Source organism: Pteropus alecto, unplaced genomic scaffold (assembly GCF_000325575.1).
Source record: "Pteropus alecto unplaced genomic scaffold, ASM32557v1 scaffold68, whole genome shotgun sequence".
NCBI classification, from domain to species: domain Eukaryota; kingdom Metazoa; phylum Chordata; class Mammalia; order Chiroptera; family Pteropodidae; genus Pteropus; species Pteropus alecto.
This window is the reverse complement of record NW_006441386.1, coordinates 6,050,974-6,074,008: the sequence shown is the minus strand read 5'-3', so window position 1 is coordinate 6,074,008 and position 23,035 is coordinate 6,050,974. Positions and strand designations below refer to the sequence as shown.

At 50.3% G+C, this 23,035-nt stretch overlaps 1 protein-coding gene and 1 pseudogene across 3 annotated transcripts in view; both read left to right on the top strand.

Annotated features, from left to right (window-relative positions):
- The window catches only part of CLIP2 (CAP-Gly domain containing linker protein 2), a 79,148-nt gene that overhangs the window by 45,379 nt on the left and 10,734 nt on the right, over positions 1–23,035 (top strand). Inside the window, exons 4-12 of one of the 3 annotated variants that reach the window (XR_003048380.1) lie at positions 3,442–3,566; positions 4,988–5,201; positions 5,869–6,066; positions 6,988–7,091; positions 9,053–9,113; positions 14,315–14,419; positions 16,158–17,093; positions 19,288–19,345; positions 22,108–22,184. Coding sequence is in view for 2 of the 3 variants with exons in the window: in XM_025051516.1 (XP_024907284.1) it covers positions 3,442–3,566; positions 4,988–5,201; positions 5,869–6,066; positions 6,988–7,091; positions 9,053–9,113; positions 14,315–14,419; positions 16,158–17,093; positions 19,288–19,345; positions 22,108–22,191 (1,885 nt within the window). In the remaining variant the exon portion in view is untranslated. Of the gene's footprint in view, positions 1–3,441; positions 3,567–4,987; positions 5,202–5,868; positions 6,067–6,987; positions 7,092–9,052; positions 9,114–14,314; positions 14,420–16,157; positions 17,094–19,287; positions 19,346–22,107; positions 22,192–23,035 lie in introns of all 3 variants that reach the window. The other 2 variants (XM_025051516.1, XM_006918538.3) reach the window with 2 other exon arrangements.
- LOC107196160 lies at positions 19,358–20,682 on the top strand (annotated as a pseudogene).

Genomic DNA, 23,035 nt, shown 5'->3' with positions numbered 1-23,035 from the left:
GGCAGTGAAGGGAGTGTTTTTAAAAAGCTATCAAACCCTCAAAGACAAAGAGAACAGGAGAGGAGACAGCAGCAGTAACACTGGAAATCCAGTGTCACCAAGTCCACAGGCAGCAGGAGGGAAGCAGAGAAGTAGTCAATGTCTCCTTGGGAAGCCTCAGAAGCTCAGGAGTTAGCTGCAGGACTCAGCCTCTGGAAATGGGGCTGACGTCAGGGCCAGAAATGGGAGAATCGGTCTAAAAACCTGCAGCTCCCCATCCCTGGCCCTGTCTCACTCTGCCTGTTGACCACCCCTCCAGCAGGCCTCTGGAATGGATGTTTGGTTTCCTAAGACAGTCAAAGAGGGGCTGGATGGGAAAATCCCAGGCAGGTTGGACTGAGAAGGAAGAGATGAACGTTTCTATCCTGAAAGCTGAGCCCCTTTCCCCACCGGCTTCTTCCTCACTTGGCTCCTGGGAGGCGGGGCTGCCAAGCCTGTGCTCTCCACGCTGGACAGAGTGTGAGAAGCTTTTTCCGGGGAAAAACGGCCGGCTCTGAGAAACAAGTAAATTAGGCATTAAATCCTTACAGAACACCATCGAATGTATAAATATGAATATTCAGTGAACAAAAAAGCTCTGGGAAATGAAGAGTCTGATTCCAGATGTAAGAAACTCCACAGAAGTATCAGAAGATAAATTTAAGGAAATCTTCCAGAAAGTAGAGCCAAAAGATATATGCAGAATGAGAGAAAAGAAGAAAACTTTTCAGATAACCTGTCCAATAGATCCAGAAAGAGAACAGAGGAAAAGGAGGCAGGAAGCCAAATAAGTAATCCAGGAAGATCCCCTCGGACTGACAAAGGTTTCTTCACTGAAGAGGCCCCTGGGAGCCCAGGAAAAGGGATGGAAAGAGGCCCACACCAACGCACCTCATTGTGACACAGCACAACCCTCGGACAAAGGACCCTGCATAAAGACTGGCTCACATAAAGGATCAGGACTCAGAATGGCTTTGTACTTCTCAACAGCAACACTGGACTCCTAAAACACACAGAGGGAGCCTTCGAAATCCTGAAGGAAGAGACCCAACCAGACTATCATTCATGAGCGAGGGTACCAAGAGAATTGAAAGCAGGTGTTCACACAACAACTTAGACATGAACGTTCATTCACAGCATCATTATTCATAATAACCAAATAGTGGAAACAACCCACATGTCCATCAGTGAATGAATGGATAAACAATAGGTGGTATAATCCATACAATGAAATATTCAGCCATGAAAGGAAGGAAATACTGATACTGATAAACATGGATGAACCTGGAAAACACTGTGCTAAATGAAAGAAGCCAGACACAGAGGTCATTTATTGTGTGACTCCATTTATAAGCAACATCCAGAACAAGCAAATCTATAGAGATGGAGACAGAAAGTAGATTAGTGGATGACAAAAGCTGGGGAGAGGCGGGCAGTGACCACTATTGGGTATGGAGTTTCTTTTGGAAGTGATGAAAATGTTCTGGAATTAGTAGCAGCGATAGTCATGAACATACTAAAAGCCATTGAGCTGTACACTTTAAAATGGTGAATTTTATATTATGTGAATTTTACCTCAATTTTTAAAAAATGAGGATAGAATAAAAAACATTTTCAGATAAGCGGAGGCTCAAGTATCTTATTTTCTCATACATGTTTTCTAAGAAAGCTATGGGAGGATGTGCTCTACCAAAATAAGTGAGTAAACCGGGAAAAAAAAGAAGACATAGAATCCAGGAAACAGGATCCAGCCCAGAAGAGAGGCAAAGGGACTTCTCAGTGTAATGGTGACAAGAGGCCCCTGGCTGGTAGCCTCAAAGCTGAAGAGCCGGCAGCCAGTCCACCCTGTAGCTGGTCACAAAGCCACCGGAAAGTCTTCTTCAGAAAGAACTGGATGGAATTTCCAATGCTACTGAACATCTTGGCAGACTTAGACTATTGGGGGTTTGGGGTCGAAGTACTGTTAAATTCATGAAAACTAAGCAAACAATCATAAAAGACAGTTATCCGTAGTTTAAAAGTTGTGTGAGAAAGGAAGAGTAACCAGTCTCCCGTTCTCATCCACGAGCGGTGTGTATTAGTAGAAAGAACTGGATGGAATTTCCAATGCTACTGAACATCTTGGCAGACTTAGACTATTGGGGGTTTGGGGTCGAAGTACTGTTAAATTCATGAAAACTAAGCAAACAATCATAAAAGACCGTTATCCGTAGTTTAAAAGTTGTGTGAGAAAGGAAGAGTAACCACTCTCCCGTTCTCATCCACGAGCGGTGTTTATTAGTCATAGTACCGTGAACCCAGATCTGATTAAATTTAAGACGTCGCTGTGTGGAGAAGAGCAGGAGACTGGGACTGTGAAGCAGTCGTAATGGGGCACGAGCACCGTGAACCCAGATCTGATGAAATTTAAGACGTCGCTGTGTGGAGAAGAGCAGAAGACTGGGACTGTGAAGCAGTCGCAATGGGGCACTAGCGCCTCCCCTTCCTTGACGGGAGGTCAGTGGAGAGCGTTCAAAATCGAAAATGCCAGACGTAGCAATATAAGCATGTTAGTTAGAAATATGGTAAATAAATACCAAAAATTCACCTTAAAGAGTTAAAGTATTTTTGAACTGCCATTGCAATAATCTAACATGTTAACTCATATTAACCCACGTGAACAATTAAATATTGAATTAAAAAAAAAGTTAAAGTGTTTGCTTCTGGGGAGAGGTGGAGAAACTTCTAGGGCTTTCTAAGTCTTTAGGAAGATTTGAATCTTTATGTATAAAAATTTCAATTAAAAAATTTTACCTGATTTTACAGTAATATTCGTACTTACCGCCTCACTAAATTTTTTTAAACTGTGATAAAATACACATAACATTTACCGTCTTAATCATTTTAAATGTGGAGTTCTATAGTGTTAAATGTATTCACATTGTCGTGCAACAGATCTACAGATCTTTTTCATCTTGCAAAACTGAAACTATTTCCATTAAACAACTCCCCATTTCCCCCTCCCCCAACCCCTGGCTACCACCCTTTAAACCATTTTTTTAAGGATGAAATGTACCGAGACTCTAGTATGTGCCAGACAGTGCACATACAGTACTTAATCCTCACAAAAACCCATTTTACAGATGAAGATGCTGAAGCCCAGAAAGGTTAGATAACTTGTCCAGGTTCACACAGCTTGTAAGTGGCAGAGTTTGAATGTAGGTCTGTCTGTTTCCGAAGCCCTTGCGTGGGACAGCCCCAGGAAGCACTGACTAGACTGTTCCTCCCAGCTGTCTTTAGGCCTCTCCCCTTCCTCAACCTGGCTCCTCTCTCCCCTGCATGCTGGAAGGGACGATGGGATGAGGCTGAGCACCAGGGCGCCTGTGCCATCTCTGCCTGTGCCCACTGCATCTTCTGGACCTGAGTCTCTCTTTGTGCCAACAGGTTGGCGGGACAAAGACTGGTGTGGTGCGGTACGTGGGGGAGACGGACTTTGCCAAGGGCGAGTGGTGTGGCGTGGAGCTGGATGAGCCCCTTGGGAAGAATGATGGGGCGGTGGCAGGCACCAGGTACAGTGGCCTTCCCCTGGGAGTGTGGGACAGGGATGGGGCATTTGAAGAAGCCAGTGTTGAATGTCTGGGTGGTTGTGCCAGACACCACAGTGTAGATGCTGCCTCTTCCCTTCTGTCACAACAGTCCACAGAGGCAGGTGGTGAGAATATCAGCCCCGTTTTATAGATGAGAGAACAGAGGCCAGAGAGGTCATTGTTCAAGGTCACACAGAGTCAGGGACAAATACTAGGAGAGGCAGTGGTCACTGCCTTCCAGGGGTTCCTCTACTGATAAAAGAAATAATAAGACAGTGACTGGTGCTCCACAGACAAGGTGAGGTCACAACTGGTTCTAGGTCCCATACCGTCTCTGATTAAAGAGAAGTGACTGCCGGGAATGCTGCATCAAGAGTCTAAGGCTTTGTCTGGGCTTGTTGGGGGCAGGGGGCATGATGCGATGGGTGAACAGTGTTAGGGATGTGAGACTAAGGCCACGTGGCCTAAGTTCCTGTGCTGTCTGTCCCTGGGCTCGGTTCTGCAGCCCAGATGAGGCTGTGACAGCTATGAGGAGGAAAGTATGCTAGGTTGGGGGGATAGCCCAAGCAAAGACCTGAATTCGCAAAGAGCTGGGATGGGATGGCAGTCAAAGTGAATCAGAAACTGGACACGACTAGCTCACCTGGTCCCATAAGGACTCCATGACCAGACAGGTTTTGAGAGAAGAAAACCACCTAGAGTTTCCATGACGACACTGCCTTCCTGTTTTCAAGATGGATGTTTCTTTCAGCTCACTCTAGCTTTTAGAATTCAGGGGCAGGTTGGGCGGCAGCCCCCACTGCACCCCCAAGGTATCTCCCTCAGCTTTTGCTTCTCCATGCAGGGAGCTCCCTGGGCGGAGAGCTGATGGGGTTCCTTGAGTCTTGGGTGGTCCAAGAGCAGCCATGAAATGGGGCTGCATATACAGTTGGAGGCCTCTGAATGATATGCGGGAGCAAAGCATAGTCGCCTTTGGAGCCCAGCAGACTGTGGGGGCGGGGAGGTCCAGTCACAGCTTTGCCACTTGACCAGCTGTATGACTGTGGGCAAGCTACTTAATCTCTCCGAGCCGGTCTCCTCACCTGTGAAATGTAGATAACAATAGAGTGGTTGGGGAATTGAAATGAGCATTCATGAAAAGGGACTGGCACAGAGCGAGTGCTCGATAATCGTTATTCCACCAGTCCCCAGAAATATGCCCAATGGCTGTTCGTAGCTACAGAGAAACTCAGGCCCTACTGACCTTTATCCCCTTTCTAGGAGTCCCATCTGTTGGTCTTGTGTTGTGGGTGATAGGGCCCCAAGGATGAGCCTTTCTGCTGGGCTTTGAAGAGGTGCATAAGGCAGGGGAGGCTCCAGGCTATTCAGCCATGACAGCATGTGGGTCTCTCCTGCCTCCTCAGGTACTTCCAGTGCCCACCCAAGTTTGGTCTGTTCGCACCCATCCATAAGGTGATCCGCATCGGCTTCCCATCCACCAGCCCTGCCAAGGCCAAGAAGACCAAACGTATGGCCATGGGTGTCTCAGCGCTGACCCACAGTCCCAGCAGTTCCTCCATTAGCTCTGTCAGCTCTGTGGCTTCCTCTGTGGGGGGCCGGCCCAGCCGCAGTGGCTTGGTGAGGATGGGGCTGGGGTAGGGTACTCTCGTGTGTGTATGGGGGGTAGGGTCAGAAGGATCTAGGCGTTCCAATCTGCCCCTGACCTGCTCTGGCTCCAGGAATCCTTCAGTTTGCAGTTGTTGAACAATGATGAAAGTGTGTATCTTTTAATAAGCAAATTGATTCATTTATTATTATTATTTTTATATTACTGATTTGTCAGTAGCCTAAGATTAAGCCTTTCCCTGGGAGTTAAGGAGGGTCATACAGATGCAGGGCAGGTCATACAGGGCAGGGCAGGGGGTTCAAAAAGGCTGCCACAGCCACTGAGGGTGACGAGAGAAGGTGAGGCTGCCCTTCCGGGCAGAGAGCCTTGTATCCAAGCTTGGTCTAGGATGGGAGGTTCCTCCTGGCCCAGGAAAAGGTGGCCCAGGTGAGGAAACCCACCATGAGGCAGAGCCCAGGAGCTGTGACTCTCCTGGGAAGGGGTAGTTCCCTGAACCTGAAATAATACGCTTCTCCCTACGTAAGTAGGCAGCAGCCAAGCAACAGGAGGGCACTGGCAGCGGGAGGAGCAGGACCTTGGGAGTGGAGGCACTTGGGCCCCCCACCTGCTGGGTAGCTGTGAGTGATCTGGAGGTGCTCCAGATTCTTGAGTTCCGCCTGTACCCACACCTTCCTGCAGCTCACAGAGACCTCTTCACGCTACGCCCGCAAGATCTCCGGCACAACTGCCTTGCAAGAGGCGCTGAAGGAGAAGCAGCAGCACATCGAGCAGTTGCTAGCTGAACGGGACCTGGAGCGGGCCGAGGTGGCCAAGGCCACGAGCCACATCTGCGAGGTCGAGAAGGAGATCGCCCTGCTCAAAGCGCAGCATGAGCAGGTAGGTGGGTAAGTGGGGCAGTAGACACCCAGACGGCACAAATAGCCTCCTCGGGCCAGGCTTGTAGGTCACTCGTGCTCAGAATGGAGAGCTTGGTTATACAGAGAAGACTAAGATGTGCATTACCAACACCCCTTCTCCTCCTCCTGGTGAATTTCTTTCCAGTGGATAAGTACACATACTTTCAGAACCCAGCAATAAACTCTATATCTTGCTTTTTCCTACTTTCTTAGTATGAGCATTTCCTAGGTCGAGGAAAATTCTTCCCTGTTTCAATGGCTGTGTTGCTACCTGTCACAGGCTATGACTTGCTGATGTGGCCAGTCCCCTGCTGTTGTTTAAGTTGTTTCCGATTTCTGACTTTATCTAAATAATACTGTATGTATTTTTTTGTATATAACTGTCCATATTTCAGATTGTGCTTTCAAGCAGATTCATGGGTTGGGTTTAGAGAAGTAAGCCATTGTCTGTAGCCTTGACTCAGCTACCGTCACATGTCTACTCTTCCCTGATATTTGTCACCTGCATGAGAGCACTTCCTGGGCCCTTATCCCATTTGGGGCCAACTCACCTCTCCCTCTGTGCTAGAATTAATAAGGCCAAGCTCAAGTGTGTGTTCTAGGTCCCATGTGTGCTGTGACAGGGGCTTTCACAAGACAAGGGTTTTAGGCCCTTGGAAGTTGAAGGAGGTGGCAGATATTGGGGTGCTAGGTATGGAAACAGGTGGACCTGAGGCACTCAGCTAGGCCTACCCTCCCTCACATCAGGCCCACTGTCCACACCCGGCTAGGGCTGGCAGGAGAATAGAGGTGGCAAGGGTTCCAGGCCCAACTCCTCCCCGTTCTTTCCTACCCCTCTGCCACCTGGCCCTTGGTCCCCAGGAGGAGGCTGACCCTGTCTTGGCCCTTGCTCGGGGCCCAGTATGTTGCAGAAGCAGAGGAGAAGCTGCAGCGGGCCCGGCTCCTGGTGGAGAGCGTACGGAAGGAGAAGGTGGACCTGTCCAACCAGCTAGAGGAGGAGAGGAGGTACGTGCCGCCCCTGCCCTGGTCCTAGGAGGACACTTTCTCTGAGCCTCCTTAAAGATGACAGTGAAGAGTACTGACTCAGGACCAGCAGGCCCAGGTGCAAACCCTGCCTCCACCACTTACAGGCTGTGTCACCTGAACTAGTGACATGAGCTCTGCAAGCCTCAGTCTTCTCGTTTGTAAAGTGGTGTGGGGATCCGCATCTCTACAGGGTGTTGGAAAGACTTAGAAGATAATTCCAGTAAAGCACTAGCATGGTGCTAACCACATGGAGGACACCACACTTGTTTACTTCTTTCCTTTCCAACCGTATGGGGCTCACTGTTCCTGCCATGCTCCGCTCATGCAGCGTATTATGGGGAAGGCTCTCATACCCGCTGTCCTTGGGAGGCATGCACCTTGAAGAAGACCCAATGTCCCTACCCCTTACCAGCTCAGGTCCGCAGAGCAACCCTCTGGGCCAGGCCCCATGTATGGAGCTCATATTCTCATTTCACGTCAGGAAACTGAGGCTCAGAGAAGCAGCAGCAAAAGGACACTTGAAACGCCGGGGTGTCAGCCCCCGTGCTGAGTGCTTTACCTTCATCTCTCAGTCTTACCATTAGCCTGGGGGGCAGGTAATACCCCATGTCACAGATGAGAAAACTGAGGATCAGAGCAGGGAAGGGCCATGCCTGAGGCCACCAGTCTATTAGTGGTGATGCTGGTTCTTTCAGCCCTGTCATAGTAGCCAGTCGGGATTGTGGTTCCCTCTTTGTGAGGACTCTGGCCAGCTTGGTCCTTGACCTGATGGGACACATTGCTGATAAGCTATTAGTGGTGATGCTGGTTCTTTCAGCCCTGTCACAGTAGCCAGTCGGGATTGTGGTTCCCTCTGTGTGAGGACTCTGGCCTAGCTTGGTCCTTGACCTGATGGGACACATTGCTGACAAAGAACAGGGTTTTCCTTGGTCCAGGAGCCTCTTTTTGTCTCCTGGCGGACACAGATTTCTGCGGCTCCTTCTTCTTTGCGCAGTAGGCAGCCCCCATCCTCAGCCCCCAACCCTGGGGTCTGTTTGGGGACTTGCAGTGAGGCATGTGCTGCACAGGCTGTTCTTGCAGTCTGACTAGGGACAGTAGGGCTTATTTATATCTGCCTGAGACACTCCCTCGTCAGGGCCCACACATCTGGTTCCCATGGCAATGTGCTTGATGCCAACAAACAAAAACAGATCTTTAAGACATTGTGGGAGTTGTGTTCAGGAAGGGCCTGGGTACAAGTCCCAGCATTGCCCTGTACTTGCTGGATGACCTTGGGCAGGTCACTTGCCCTTTCTGGGCTTCAGTGTCCTCACCCCTTAAGCCGCCCCTTAAATCTGTATTCTGGTAGCTGTCCGGAGCTGTAACGTGCCTGTGTTTCCCCTCTGCTATCTTGGCACGCGAGAGGGTGAATATGTCTCCCTGAGGGTGGCCCCCTCCATATCAGGGAGCAGTGGAGATTGCGATTCTGGCCCCTGGTTTTGAGGCCTGTGTTTGAGAGCAGGGTTAGCAGGGGAAGAAGCTTACCTTCCTCCCCGCCCCGCACACACAGACTGTTCCACGTGACAGCGTCTGTTCCCTTCAATGATGAACACGCAGTGGTTACTAGCATCACTCTGCTTCCGTTTACAATCATTCCATCATTTGTTCCCACAACCAGCCTGGAGAGGAAGGATGTTGCATTAAACACTCCCATGTTAGAGAAGTCGGTGGCCTCTGCGTGGAGTACAGGTTGGGACGTGAAGAAGGCTGGAGGTTTGCAGGAGGCTCTGCATCATCTGCCGTGGGGCCCTGGGCAGGTCCTGTTTCACGGGGACAGTGCTTTTTGCGTGGTCTGCGTGTGGACTCTGGGCCATCTGTGGCCTCACCTCTCTGTCATGACTGACTTGGGGAAACCCAACACTCTGGGCAAAGCCTGCTCAGACCCCTCTCCCCCCTCACAGGAAGGTGGAGGACCTGCAGTTTCGAGTGGAGGAGGAGTCCATCACCAAGGGAGACCTGGAGGTAACGGTCAAAGGTCCTGCCCCCGGCTCACTTGACACCCCAGGCCCAGCCCTTGCAGGGCAGATGGCCACGAGGTCCAGGCAGCAACTCTAGGCCCCCTGGGAGGAGGCTGTGGGGATTTCAAGGGAAAAATAAGGAAAAGTCAAAGGTCGTGCCCTGGGAGAGTGGGGAGGGGTTTTGTCATGAGACTCAGGTATCAGAGGTAGGAATGGCTCAGGTCCAGGACCCTGAAGGGCCGTGCTTCCTGTATCAGCCACTGGGTGGTATAGACCAAGGGTATCCACAGGGTTGGGCCTGAGGAAGTGTTGGCTGGACACCCCTGTCCCTACTTGTTGGGCAATAGCATTAAAGGTATCCCTTGAGCCCTTAGTTCATCTTGGATTCGAACTAAAATTTTGGCTAAAATTAGCTTGTCGTTGAGTCACAGAATTTATAGATCAGAAAACAGACTCAGAAAGACAGAGACTCACCCAGTCATGGAGCAAGTCAGCAGCCATTGGGACCAGGGACCAGGACTCCTGACTCCTGAGCTCAGCCTGTAAGGATGGCTATATAGCACGTCTTTGGTTATAACACCTAGACAAGGGGTCTGGGCACAATTGGACCTTTCACTCTTCAGTCCAACCCACCCTTTCTCAGCTGAGGGATGGGTGCTCACATTAATTAATAAAGCACCCCACCTGCTTTATTAATGCAGCCCTCCTCACCAAACCATGCAGAGACCGCAGGGCTCATGAGACCACATTTGGGTGGGCAGGAACAGTTGTGGCCCTCTCCGCTCCCTGGGAGCTGACAAGGGACAAGGATTCCTGGAGCTGTCAGATGGGGCAGGGGACAGTGAGTTAATTCCCTCTCCACATGCTGAGCTGGCCCTAACTGGCCTTGGGTAGCCTCTTTCCTTCCTTCCTATGCCTCAGTTTGCTCTTCTGTAAAATGAGGAGGTTGCACTAGGTCAGTAATTCTCGAACTTGAGAATTCATCACCTAGATGACTTGTTCAGATACAAAAGGTAGGCCCCAACCTCAGAGTGGCCGTTCAGTAAGTCTGGGTGGAATCTGAGAATTTGCATTTCTAACTAGTTCCTAGATGATGCTGGTCTAGGGATCACTTTGGGAATCATTGCATTAGATCATTCTGGGGTCAAATGGGAAATTGCAGTTTCTGATTTTGTAAAAGAGCCATATTAAGACCCCTATAACTTCCAGTGTGCAGCAAAAGTATGCATATGGTTGTCCTGTCCCTAGGTGACCCCAGCGAGGGGAGGGACGTGTGATCTGCGTAGGGTCACTGCCAGCTGCCCCTGTTAGAGCAGGTTTTGCTGCCCGAATTTAAAGGATGGATGCCCAGCCTGATGTAGGAGCCCCAGCCCAGCGTCAGGGTGTTCTCATGGATGTTTCCTTCTTAGCCCAGGGGGTAGGTCATGTGGTTATGTTTAGCTGGCTTTCCCTCTGGGTGGCTGCTTCCTGCAGGGGCTGGAGTGGGCTTCGGGAAAAATCGTCTGTAGGTACAAGGAACAGAGACCTCACCTACTAACTCCAGTCAACAGAGAGAACAGCTACAGGGAAATCTCACAGGTAGTTCAGGGTACTGGAACAAGAAATAGCATCAGGAACCAAGCCCATTCTCTCTGGCTCAGGGGCCTCTTCTCATGACTTGTGGTCAGGCTGTATGTCTGTCTGTCCCTCTTACTATGTCTTCACGTCCCTTGGCACATCTGCTCCCTCTCCCTTGCTACCCACCCACCCTCCAGGCCCCACCCAGGCTCCAGCACCCACCATCTACTAGGTGTCCTCTTGAGAGAATCTGGTTGGTCCCAGGCTAGCCAATAGGCTGGCTGGCTTTGGATCAGCTGTCCACCCAAGATCCAATTGGTCCTGGTTGGAAGAAGCAGGAGGTGGGGCAGACAGTGACTGACAGCTAATCTAGTTCAAGAGCAGTAGAGTGCTATTGCTTCTGTTTCTATTGTGACCATATTCATGGCAACCAGAAGGCAAATTGACCCAAAGTTTCACTCATCCTCACCCACCTTAAAGACGAAAATAAAACCTAGAACACCTCGTTGAGCTCCTGGTCCCCCTCCAATTATGTTACCCCATCTCTCTGCTTGTACTCCTTCTGGCCTCACTCCCCAACCACATGAGGTGCCCATTCTAGCCACTCAGCCTCCTTCCTGACCTCTGATGTTGGCCTGCCTGAGGGCCCAGTCCAGGCCCATTTCATCTCAGTCTACACCCAGTCTGAGAGCTTTTAGTTTGTGGCATTAACTGCCCTTTATAAGTCCACGATTCCCTTGGTCTTACTCACATGCCTACTCACATGCCTACTCACATGCCTACTGGACATGTTCGTACTCACATGCCTCGGCATTAACTGCCCTTTATAAGTCCACGATTCCCTTTGTCTTACCCCAAGCTCCGTACTCACATGCCTACTGGACATCTCCAGGGCAAGTAAGTGACAGGTACCTGTAGTGGTTTCCTAGGATTGCAGTTAAAAAAAATTACCACAATTTAGTGGCTTAAAACAACACAAATGTATTCTTTCACAATTTTGGAGGCCAGAAGTCTGAAATCAAGGTGTTGTTCCCTTTGGAGGCCCTGGGGGAGAATGCTCCATGCCTTTCTCCCAGCTCGGTGGGATTGCTGGCCACGCTTGGTGCCCTCGGCTTATAGTTGCATCACTGCCCCCATCATCACATGGCTTTTTTCCCTGTGTGTTCCTGTGTTTCTTCACGAAGCCTTATAAGGACACCAGCCATTGGATTTCAGGCCTACCTAAATCTAGAATGACCTCATCACTGCCCCCATCATCACATGGCTTTTTTCCCTGTGTTCCTGTGTTTCTTCACGAGGTCTTATAAGGACACCAGTCATTGGATTTCAGGCTTACCTAAATCTAGAATGACCTCATTTTAATTAGCTACATGTCCAAAGACCCTATTCTAAATAAAGTCACACTCTGAGGTTCCAAGTGGAACCTGGAATTTGGGGGATGCTATTCACTCAGTACAGCATCCCACATGTAACATGTCCCAAACAGATCTCTCCATTTGTTCCTATGCCCCCCCTCAGGCCACACAACTAAAATTCATCTTAAACCTTTTTTCCTCATCAAGAGGAGTGACATGTGCCCATGACCTTCAAGAGCCCCTCCTATAGTTGAGGAAACTCCTCTCCCAACTAGTTAATAATAATTAATAGTTAAATATAATAATAACGCCCCAAGGCAAGGCTGTGTGCTTTGGAGCAGGGAGTAGACACAGTGCACGTGAGGTGGGTAGGGAAACGCTGCTGGTCAAGGACTCAGGCGGCGCTGGGCCAAGCTTCTGGGATTTGAGTTGGGGCAGAGAAACGAGGAGTCCCCCACTTCAAGAGCTGGCTTCACTGCCCTGGGTGGCTGCCGAAAACCTGGGCCTCCTCTGTGGAGTGTCAGGCTGATTCGGGGAAAGGCGCCAGTTCCGGGATCCAGAGGTCTGGGCCTCATGCTGCTCAAAGTTGCCCCATGATTCTGAGCCTGAGGCTTTCTCTGGAGTGGCTTCTCTCTCCTGTGAGAGGGGAAGACTGCCTTGACGGTGTCATATGAATATTAACTCCAGAAGACACGAGTGACTGATACAGGAGTGTGGCGGCCCCCATTCCTCACACCCTGGGCAGTGTCCCTGGTACAGAATGGAAGGCCAGGTTGTCCACCTCACCTAAAATCTAGCTTCTGAGGCTGTACCTTCCCACCCTAACCTCCTGTGTTGACTTTATCTTAAGTGAGCACTGGAAGCAATTCCTCTGGGCCCCCGTACATCCCCACGGAGACCCCGGCCTACAGACCAGGAGGCTGGAAGTTCTGAAAGTGATGAGAAAGTCTTTTCGGGGGGCACCACATGATGTTGCCTTGAAATTGTGAAGCTAGGGGCTTCTTCTTACCCCATGAGGCCACCAGTACAGGATAAAGAATCATGTTCCATCTAGCGCGGGTCCTTGGCAGAGCTGCTGTGCCCCGCAGTGGGAGAGGAGGGTGGGGACATGGCCCCTACGAGGCCTGGGTTGGAGCCTGTAATTTTCTGGGAGAGACCTGAATGTGGCTGCTTTTGGGGACTGCAGGGAGAGGGAACTTTTTAATTGTTCCTTTAGGAAAATTCACAGAAATAAGGTCATAGGCCAAAGGACATGAACATCTCTGTAACTCTTGATGAATTACAAGAGTATTTCTGGGACAGGTGGTATCAGCTTACCCTGTCATCACCATCACCTTGCCAGTACTGGGGGTGTGTTCTTGTTTTTACACATGTATGCTATGTTGCTAAGCCCTCTTTTCAGAGCTGCCACACAGATTCATTTCACCTTGTTTCTCCTGGATGATGATGGGACAAACAGGAGGATGAGGAGGATCCTCTTATTTCTCCCTACCATGAACTTGGTCTCCAGACTGCTCTGGGTGCTCGCAGATCTGTTAGGGAAACCCAGATGCCGGTCTGGACTCCCAGAGAATGGTGGGCTTTGTTAGAGTGTGAAGTGGGGATTGTGAAGCTGGGACAAAAGTGCCCTTGTGTTTTCTGAAGGCCAGGCATCCTCTGCAGGACCCCGGGGGTGGGTACTGACAGGGCTGGGCTAGAGCTGGGCTATGGGTGGCACGGCTCGGCCTCCACCAGGGAGGCCAGGCCAGGAGAATCATCATGCTGTGGGTATATATTTTTGAAAACCTTCCATTCAGTTGGTTCATCCACCTTCAGCACAGGCCTAGGGCCAGGAATCCTGGGGTCATTACTCATTCACCCACCCTGGGGGCCTCCTGTGTGCAGGATCCTGTGCCTGAAATGAAAAACCACCCTCAGCCTCCCCATGTGATGGAGGAGCAGGATGGGCTCCTCCCCAGGCGCAAGGGGAAGGGCCACCTGAGGGTGACAAAAGTGACCCAGGGTACCCATTGCCAGCTCAACCAGGGGCCAGTTTGGACAGGGTTGCTGCAGCCTGTCCTCTGCCCTTAAAGAAAGCCAGCCAGGACACTGAGGGGCAGGTGACAGGCCCACCTCATCACACCTACCCAGACTTCCTCTCTTTGCCCGAGCTACCTCCTCTCGACCTGTTCTCCTGTCTTGTTCATGGTAGATGACGCTGCCTCTCTCTCTCTCTCTTTCTCTCTTCCTCCGGCTTCCTTTCCCTGTGCCCTCTGCCCTGTCCCAATCTCCCCACCCACCCCGGGTGGACCAGACCCAGACGCAACTGGAGCACGCACGCGTTGGGGAGCTGGAGCAGAGCCTGCTACTGGAGAAGGCGCAGGCTGAGCGGCTGCTCCGAGAATTAGCGGACAACAGGGTAACGCGCCTACCATCTCTGGCCCATCAGCGCCCTGGCCTGTCGACGCCCCTGGGGCTCCTCTGTTTTATTATTTTCTCTGTCCTTGGCTGCTATCCTCATTTTTTTGCTTTTGCTCCCTTTCTAGGAGGGAAGTAGAGGTTCTGGAACGTGCTTCCACTCCACTGCCACGTGATGCTTACTGGGGAGGAGGGGGCTTGGCTCTCTGTGACTTTGCTCCCCAGCCAGTTCCACTGGCTGGGAATGTTCTGTGAGATCCTCCGCCTTCCTACCTCCTCATGCATTGCCATGACAAGGCTTTGTCGTGTTCAGAAATGGGGAGGCTCTTGGGAACAGTCTGCCCCTTCTGTGGGCGGGCATGGAAACGACCTCTCCATGCCTCCCTTCTCTCAGCTGGGGAAGGCTGGAAGTTGGGGGACTGTAGATCCAGGTTTCTCTAGCCTGGGGCGGGGGGCTGTCTTAAATATGTTGGCAGGAGGTCCCAGCCTGAAGGATTTAGGGCTGGGGGAGCGGGGGTGTCCCCAGGACATGGGTTTTTGTTTCAGCTCCAGGGTCGGGCTGTTATGATATGATGGGTCAGGGAGTGATTTCTAGGCTAGGGAAAGCTCTGATTGGGAGTGAGGTCCCCTGAGTCCCAGGGCCTGGTTCCAAGTCCAGGCTCCAGGCCTAACTGGCCCCTCCATGACCACCATGTATGTCCCAGGGCTTGCGCCCTGTGCAGGCCCACACATCCGAACTGCTGGCCTGTCTAGCCTAGTGAACAGCCCAGCTGCTGTTCTCCTGGCAATGGCGCTAAACACCCAGCAAGCAGGGATTGGGATATAAACAGTGTGGGGCGGGGGGGGAGGGTGGCGAGCGGCTGTCAGTTTCTGCACCTCGGCCTCAGCACACAGGGAGTGTGTGTGTGTGTGTGCATGCATGTGGGCATCTGGAGACACACAGAAGTCCTTTTACACCCACTGACTGTTGCCCAGTGACAGCGTGCACTTCTCCAGTACACAAGTATATGCAGAGGCTACTTGCAGAAACTGACCCCATCCCAGGTGTTGAGGCATCTTGATCTAGGGTTCAACCTGATTGAAAAACAAAAACAGGTTTATTGAACTAAAGATCAGCTTCGAAAACAAAAATTTTTAAGCTCGTAAAAGATTTAAAACTTTTACATATATTGTTTCCAAATCTGTGACCGCTGACTTTATCACGGTGTGGGTTTCTGGAGGACGGAGCCTCTGATCTCATTTCCCATCAGAAGGCAGGTCCGGGAGCATTGATTTTGTTCTGCTTTAGGCATTCAACCAACCCTTCTTCAGCCACCCCCTCCAGACAGCCCCTCTGAACCAGCCCATTCTGGCTGGGAGCCCTTCTAGAGCAGGATAGTGCAAAATTCCCTCTGTCATCTCTGCCTTTTAAAAATAACATGAACTGAAGGAAAGCCGTAAATTAATTTGCCCCAAACCTAGGGAAGCAGGGACAGTTGACTCCCTGAATCACTGAGGTACAAGCTGGGGAGTCACTGAGGTACAAGCTGGGGAGTTTCTCTGGGAGCTGTGGTGGGCAGGGCCACTGAGAAAAACCAGCATTCGGGGAGGAGTGGGTGCCCTTCCCTTCCCACGACCTTTCCCCGCAGGGGCTGGGGCCCTTGAGTGGTAGGACACCCCCCTCCCCCCCCGCATACTACTGTTGTGTCCCTCGCCCTCCAGCCGTCCTGCTGACCCCTGTCTCCCTCTCTCTCTGGTAGCTGACCACAGTGGCAGAGAAGTCTCGGGTGCTGCAGCTGGAGGAGGAGCTGAACCTGCGGCGCGGTGAGATCGAGGAGCTGCAGCAGTGCCTGCTGCACTCGGGCCCACCTCCCACTGACCACCCCGAGGCTGCTGAGACCCTGCGGCTGCGGGAGCGGCTGCTGTCGGCCAGCAAGGAGCACCAGAGGGAGAGCGGTGTGCTGCGGGACAAGTATGAGAAGGCTCTGAGGGCCTACCAGGCGGAGGTGGAGAAGCTCCGGGCTGCCAACGAAAAGTACGCACAAGAGGTGGTGGACCTCAAGGCCAAGGTCCAGCAGGCCACCAGCGAGAACATGGGGCTCATGGACAACTGGAAGTCCAAGCTGGACTCCCTGGCCTCGGACCACCAGAAGTCCCTGGAGGACCTCAAGGCCACCCTGAACTCGGGCCCGGGTGCCCAGCAGAAGGAGATCGGGGAGTTGAAGGCTGTGATGGAGGGCATCAAGATGGAGCACCAGCTGGAGCTGGGCAACCTGCGGGCCAAGCACGACATTGAGACTGCCGTGCACGTGAAGGAGAAGGAGGGCCTGCGTCAGAAGCTGCAAGAGGCCCAGGAGGAGCTGGCTGGGCTGCAGCAGCACTGGCGGGCCCAGCTGGAGGTGCAGGCCAGCCAGCACCGGCTGGAGCTGCAGGAGGCCCAGGACCAGCGCCGCGACTCCGAGCTGCGGGTGCATGAGCTGGAGAAGCTGGATGCGGAGTACCGGGGCCAGGCACAGGCCATTGAGTTCCTCAAGGAGCAGATCTCCCTCGCTGAGAAGAAGATGCTAGACTATGAGCTGCTGCAGCGGTCGGAGGCCCAGAGCAAGCAGGAGGCCGAGAGGCTGCGGGAGAAGCTGCTGGTCGCCGAAAATAGACTTCAAGCTGTCGAGTCCCTGTGCTCATCCCAGCACACCAATGTAGGCAGGCACCCCCCTGCCGGGCTGTGCAGGACCCCATGGTCACAAGGGTCTGGCTGGGAAGGGCTTAAGTGTTTATTGACCTTTTCTTTCCAGCCCAGGGAAGGATTCTCCTTGACCCCCAGATACGTGCCCATGTAGGATTGGGGGCACCAGGCTCAGAGGAAGAGCCCCTTGTCCCTCTTTCAGAAAGGTAGCTGGCCTGAGGACCCAAGGTGGTCAGAGGAGTCCAGGCCTGGAGAGAGATGTACCTCAGAGCGGAGAACAGGTTTCCTCCCAGGCCCCAAATCCCCACTGAACCCAGACATGTCCCACTGTGCAGGCTCCTGTGCCATGGGGCTTGCACGGACATGGAGGACAAGCCCTGCCCATCCCCAGGGCCCCTGTCTTCAACTCGAGCACTGACCTAGGGTATCTGATGATGTCCTCCTTTCTGCCAGTCCCACTGAGACTGAACAGCAGTTCAACAGCCACCTCTTCAGAGTGGGGAGGTCCCCAGAGTGGGGTCTGGAAGGCTAGATAGGGGAGCCCTGGAGAGAGTGCTGCCACCAGTATCAGTTTTGCTCCAAATCTAGACGTCCTAGCTGAGGAGGCTGAGACCCCAGGTGGCATGGGCTATGTCCACTCCAGCGGAGCTGGGAAGGGCCTTTGAGTGGCTCTGGGCACCACACCTGTGTCAAGCCCTATGTTGCCCCATTTCAGCTTCACTCCCAGGAGGTCAGTGTTGGCTGCATTTCATAGATGAGCCAACTAAGACCCTGAGATGGTAACTTTCCCAGGGTCTCTGCCCACCAGCGGCAGAGATCGTGCCCGACACTGCTGCCAGAGGGCTGACAGAGGATGCTGAGAAGATGACAAAAGTCAAATCTTATATAAAGGGAAAGCAGCATGATCATTGCCTTTTAACAGGCCCCAGGGGTTCTTCAGCTTCCAGTTCCCCTTGTACTTTTAAATTAGAATTTAGCATTCAAGTAAAAAGTTGTCAGGAGTTCCAAGTACAGGACACTTTTTGTAAACAGAGCTCTGCCTGTGTCATGCCTTGAGGTCTCTTCTTCCAGGGAGTGACCACACTCTGCCAAGATCTTGGGCAGAGAGAAAAGGAAGAGCCCCAGGTTAGCTGTGTCCACATGGCCTGACTGGCTCCTCAGGGCAAAGGGGTCGGACCTGGGACGGGACTTGGACTCCCATAGTGGGGCAGGTTTGGGGCTGCTGTAGTTCCACAGAGCATGGGGTACAGGCCTCAGGATGGTCCTCTGTCCTCAGTCACAGACCTCAGAAAGACCTGTCTTGATTTCCACACACGTGGGACCTAGGTCTGGACCCACATTCTTTCCAGATTCAGAGGTTTAACTCTAGAGACAATTAGATATTTTGTCTTGTGTAGCAAGTATGGGAATTTTTTTGTAAAAAATGTTTTAGTGTGTGCCTCCTTTTCCCTGCAGTGTATGTAAGTAAAGATCTAGAGGGCTTAGTCAATCACAACAAGCTAAGACTAAAAGAGGCCTTGGGATGTGTGAGAAGAGGTGCAGGTTGATAGAGGTGACTGCCTGCTCAGCTCTGTGCTGCCCTGATCCCCAGTGTTAGGCTCTGGCAAACTGCAAGCCCAGAGGACAGCCAGCTTGGACAGGACCAGCTTGGACGGAAACTTCTGAGGGAGGAAGCAGTAAGGAGCCAGTTGATGTCTGCCATACAGATTTTTTTTTCTAAATCTTTTCTTTTCCGGCGTCTGGGTTTATTATTTAAAAGAAGTGTTGGAGAGAAAGGAAGCAGCCTTTCTTGAAGACCCTGTGGAAGCCAGCCCTGGGCATGCTTTGCCCACACTGCCCATGGTAGCCAAAACTTGTTTCATGGGTGGGAACTGAGGCTGCAGTCTTGCCCCTGGGTGTTGATGGAAATGTTCCCAGGACCAACCTCTGTAGGCATTTCAGAGGAGACATCTGTTTAATATAAGATGTTTTCAATTGAGGAAGGGGTAGGAGGTGTTCACACAGAAACTGCACAAGCAACCTTGGGGGCGTTGGGAGCAGAGGGCGTGTCCTCTGTTGTCAGGGTGGCCAGACCAAGGACATCTGTGCTTTTTGCCACAAGTACCTGAAAGTCAACTTGTGTAGGGGCGGGGTGTGCTTACTGGGCTGGCTGGGGCTGAGGGCAGAGTGGGGAGGCGAGCGTCCCCTTTACAGGCCTCTTCTTTCAGATGATTGAGTCGAACGACATTTCAGGAGAGAAGATCAGGATGAAGGAAACTGTGGAGGGTGAGTGGCCACTGGGCAGGCGGGACGCAGGGCTTCGGGAAAACAGGCTGGCTGGTTGGTTTTGCCTTCAGGCTGGGTCCCACTTGGTTTTGCATCATCTGCCAGTTAGTGAAAGGTGCCTACTGCGTGCACAAGCCTTTCACCCCCCCAGGTGAGGAGGTTTATTGAGAGTCAGGCATTGTGTAAATACCTTGTTATTTGTTTGATTTTACTTTATTTTTAAAAGAGGTATAAACTACAAATGGTTCAAAGGGCATAAGGTGAAGGGTCCCCTATTCCCAGTTCCCTTCTTAAAGGCACAATGTTGGCCAACTTTTGTTCCTATACAGAGGTAGTTTATGCACAAACAAGCAAAGGGGTAACAGATGGTGCCATACCTCCCGCTCTGTTCAGCCCTTTACTTTTTTCCATTTAATAATGTATCTTGGAGACTCTTCCTTATCATTACATTTTTTTCCATGGTCCAGAATATTCCATTTTGTGGAGCCACCATCATGTATTTAGTCATTTCCTACTCATAGATTGTAGGTTGTCTTTGACTGTTACAAACACTGCTGTGGTAAATTACCTTCTTCTCCATTGGGCTCAACTAATTTTAACTTCTGCCAGCTGTGATTGAAAGTGTGCTTCCTCACAAGTCTCACGAATTACGTTTCATCAAACTCTGTGATTGGCTCTTTCCACAATCTTTCTATGCCGCCATAATGGTGCGCATGAACATCCTGGCCGATGCACTCATGAGCATCAACACTGCTGAAAAGAGAGGCAAACACCAGGTTCTCATTAGGCTGTGCTCCAAAGTCATCGTCCGGTTTCTGACTGTGATGAAGAAGCATCATTGGCGAGTTTGAAATAATTGATGATCACAGAGCTGGGAAAATTGTTATGAACCTCACAGGCAGGTCAAACAAGTGTGGAGTGATCAGCCCCGGATTCAATGTGCGATTCAAAGATCTAGAAAAATGGCAGAACAACCTTTTCCCATCTTGTCAGTTTGGTTTCATTGTACTGACAACTTCGGCAGGCATCATGGACCATGAAGAAGCAGGACGAAAACACACAGGAGGGAAAATCCTGGGATTCTTTTCCTAGAGATGTAAAACATATGTTCAAATAAAATGCCTCAATGGGGAAAAAAAAACAAAAACTCTGATTGATCCCTGCCAGTCTGAGTGGTGAAAGATGTTACCTGATGTAATTTCAACTCACCTTTCGTTCATTGTAAATGAAGCTCCATTTCCATTTCAATTTGTATCTTTTGATCATTTTTTCCCTATTAGGTTGTTGATCTTCTTGTTAATTTTTAGAAACTCTTTATATATGGCATTGCAAATATTTTTCCCATTCGTGGTTTGTCTTTTGAATTTTATAGTGGTGTTTGCCATGCAGATTTTTTTTTTTTGGCTTCTGGGTTTATTATTTTAAAATGTATCCCATGGTTTCTTCTAGTACTTCTTAGTTCCATATTCTATTTAAATCTCTGATTCATGTAGAATTCATTTTTCTATAAGGTGCGAGGTAAGGATCCATTTTTTTTTCCCTAAAAGAGTACCTACTTGTCCCAACACTGTGTTTGAAAAACTCATTTCCCCTTCTCTACTGATTTGAATTCCCTTATGTAACTGACTGTTTCTGGACTTTCTGTTTCTTTCCAATGACCTTTCTGTCTGTTTATATGCCAATTCTATGTTTTAATTATTCAAGTTTTGTTTGTTTTTTAATTACTGGTAATCCTAGTCTTTCCTATTTTGCTTTTTCAAAATTCTCTTGGCCTTTTTTTTTTTTTTTTATTGAGGCACAATTAACATAACATGTAATTAACCAATTTAAAGTAAACATTCACTGGCATTTAGTACATTCACAATGTTCTGCAACCACCACCTCTATGTAGTTCCAAAACATTTTCATCATTCTAAAAGAAACTTCATACCCATTACCAGTCACTCTCCATTCTCCCCTCGCTCCAGCCACCAACAACCACTAATCTGCTTTCTGTCTATATGGATTTGCCTATTCTGAGTATTTCATATAAATAGAATCATAGACTATGTGGCCTTTTATGTCTGGCTTATTTCACAAAGCATAATATATTCATCTATGTTGTAGCATGTGTCAGTGCTTCATTCCTGTTTATGGCTGAGTAATATTCAATGATATGCAAATACCACATTTTGTTTATCCATCCACCTGTTGATGGACATTTGGGCTGTTCCCACACTTTGGCTATTATGAATAATGTTGCTAAAAACATGCATATACAGGTACTTGTTGAGCACCTGTTTTTAGGGTGTACACCTAGAGTAGAATTGCTAGGTCATGTGGTAATTCTCTGTTTAACTCTGAAAAAGTTTTGCCATACTCTCTTGGCTATTCTTGTTTATTTTTCTAAGAGATTTTACAATCAGCTTATCTAGTTCTACAAACATTAAAATCTTGTTGGTATTTTTATTAGTATTACATTAAATTTATTAATTAACTTATGGAAAGTTGTGATGTTTCTAGCACTTTCCATGCATTATCTTTTTTACAACTGTTCTCAGGCTATCCAATATTGAATGCACATGACCAGGTGACATGGGCACCATTATTATTATCCATTTTTTGCTCGAGGAAACAGACTCTGAGAGTTAAATTGCCTGACATCACACGGTATCGGAGCCTCTGATTCAGAGTGGGCTACCCAGTGAGAGGGGTGGTGACCACTGAACCGCAGCACTGAACCTGTAGTATCAATGGCTCCTTATCTCTCCTTTCCCCCCTAGGCCTGCAGGACAAGCTGAACAAGAGGGACAAAGAGGTGACAGCCTTGACATCGCAGACCGAGATGCTCAGGGCCCAAGTAAGTGGTAAGTTTCCCTGATGGAGGGCAGATGCGGGGGCTTTGTGTGCCAGTGGAGTGTGGCACCTGGGTCAGGATGCCTTCGCGCACTCTGCCTGGAGGAGAAAGTGGCCTGGGTCAGTTCACCGACACCAGACTTCCACCCTTGGTCTGTAATATGATTGGGGTCCCCAGCCAGTTTCTCTCACTAGAAGCTGCTCTGCATTCTGAAATCCATCAGAACTTTTTGGTTTTTCAGAGGCCACTTTGATACAGTATATCGTCCCCAACCCGTGGAGGAAATACCTGGATTTTAGAACTGAGGGGGAAGAATGCCAGTTAAAGCAGAGAGCAAGGCACAGGGGAAGTGACAGACAGAGGGGGAGCCTGAGGAGAGCCAGGGGTCTGGAATTTGTGATTTGGTGACAAACTGGCCCTGCTTCTTTTCCACCAGAGTGCCAGTGGTGGTGTCCATGAGACAACCCCCATCCTGAGAAATGGTTCCCACCCCCAGTTCTCTCCAGTTCCCATCACGTTCACGTGGCATAATTGGTCCCAACAAAGGTCCATTGACCTCAGATTCTCTCCAGGCAGCAGTGTAACGCCAAATCCTGTCCTGGGAAGGGTGCTCTGCTCGCCACCCCAGGGCCTGGGCTGCTGTGCTTGGGAGTCCTGGTCTGCTTTTTGTGGCTTTTCTCTCGGCCTCTAGCTGCCTGGCTCTGCAGGATGAGAGAAACTCATTCAGTAGATGTGTCACTGTGACCCGCTCGCCCCCCCGAGAAAAACAGCTCTCTGCCCGGGCCTTGGCCCTCAGGTGAGGCAGATTCCCATGGTAATCCTGACTCTCTACCTCTTTCCTGCTGGCTGACCCT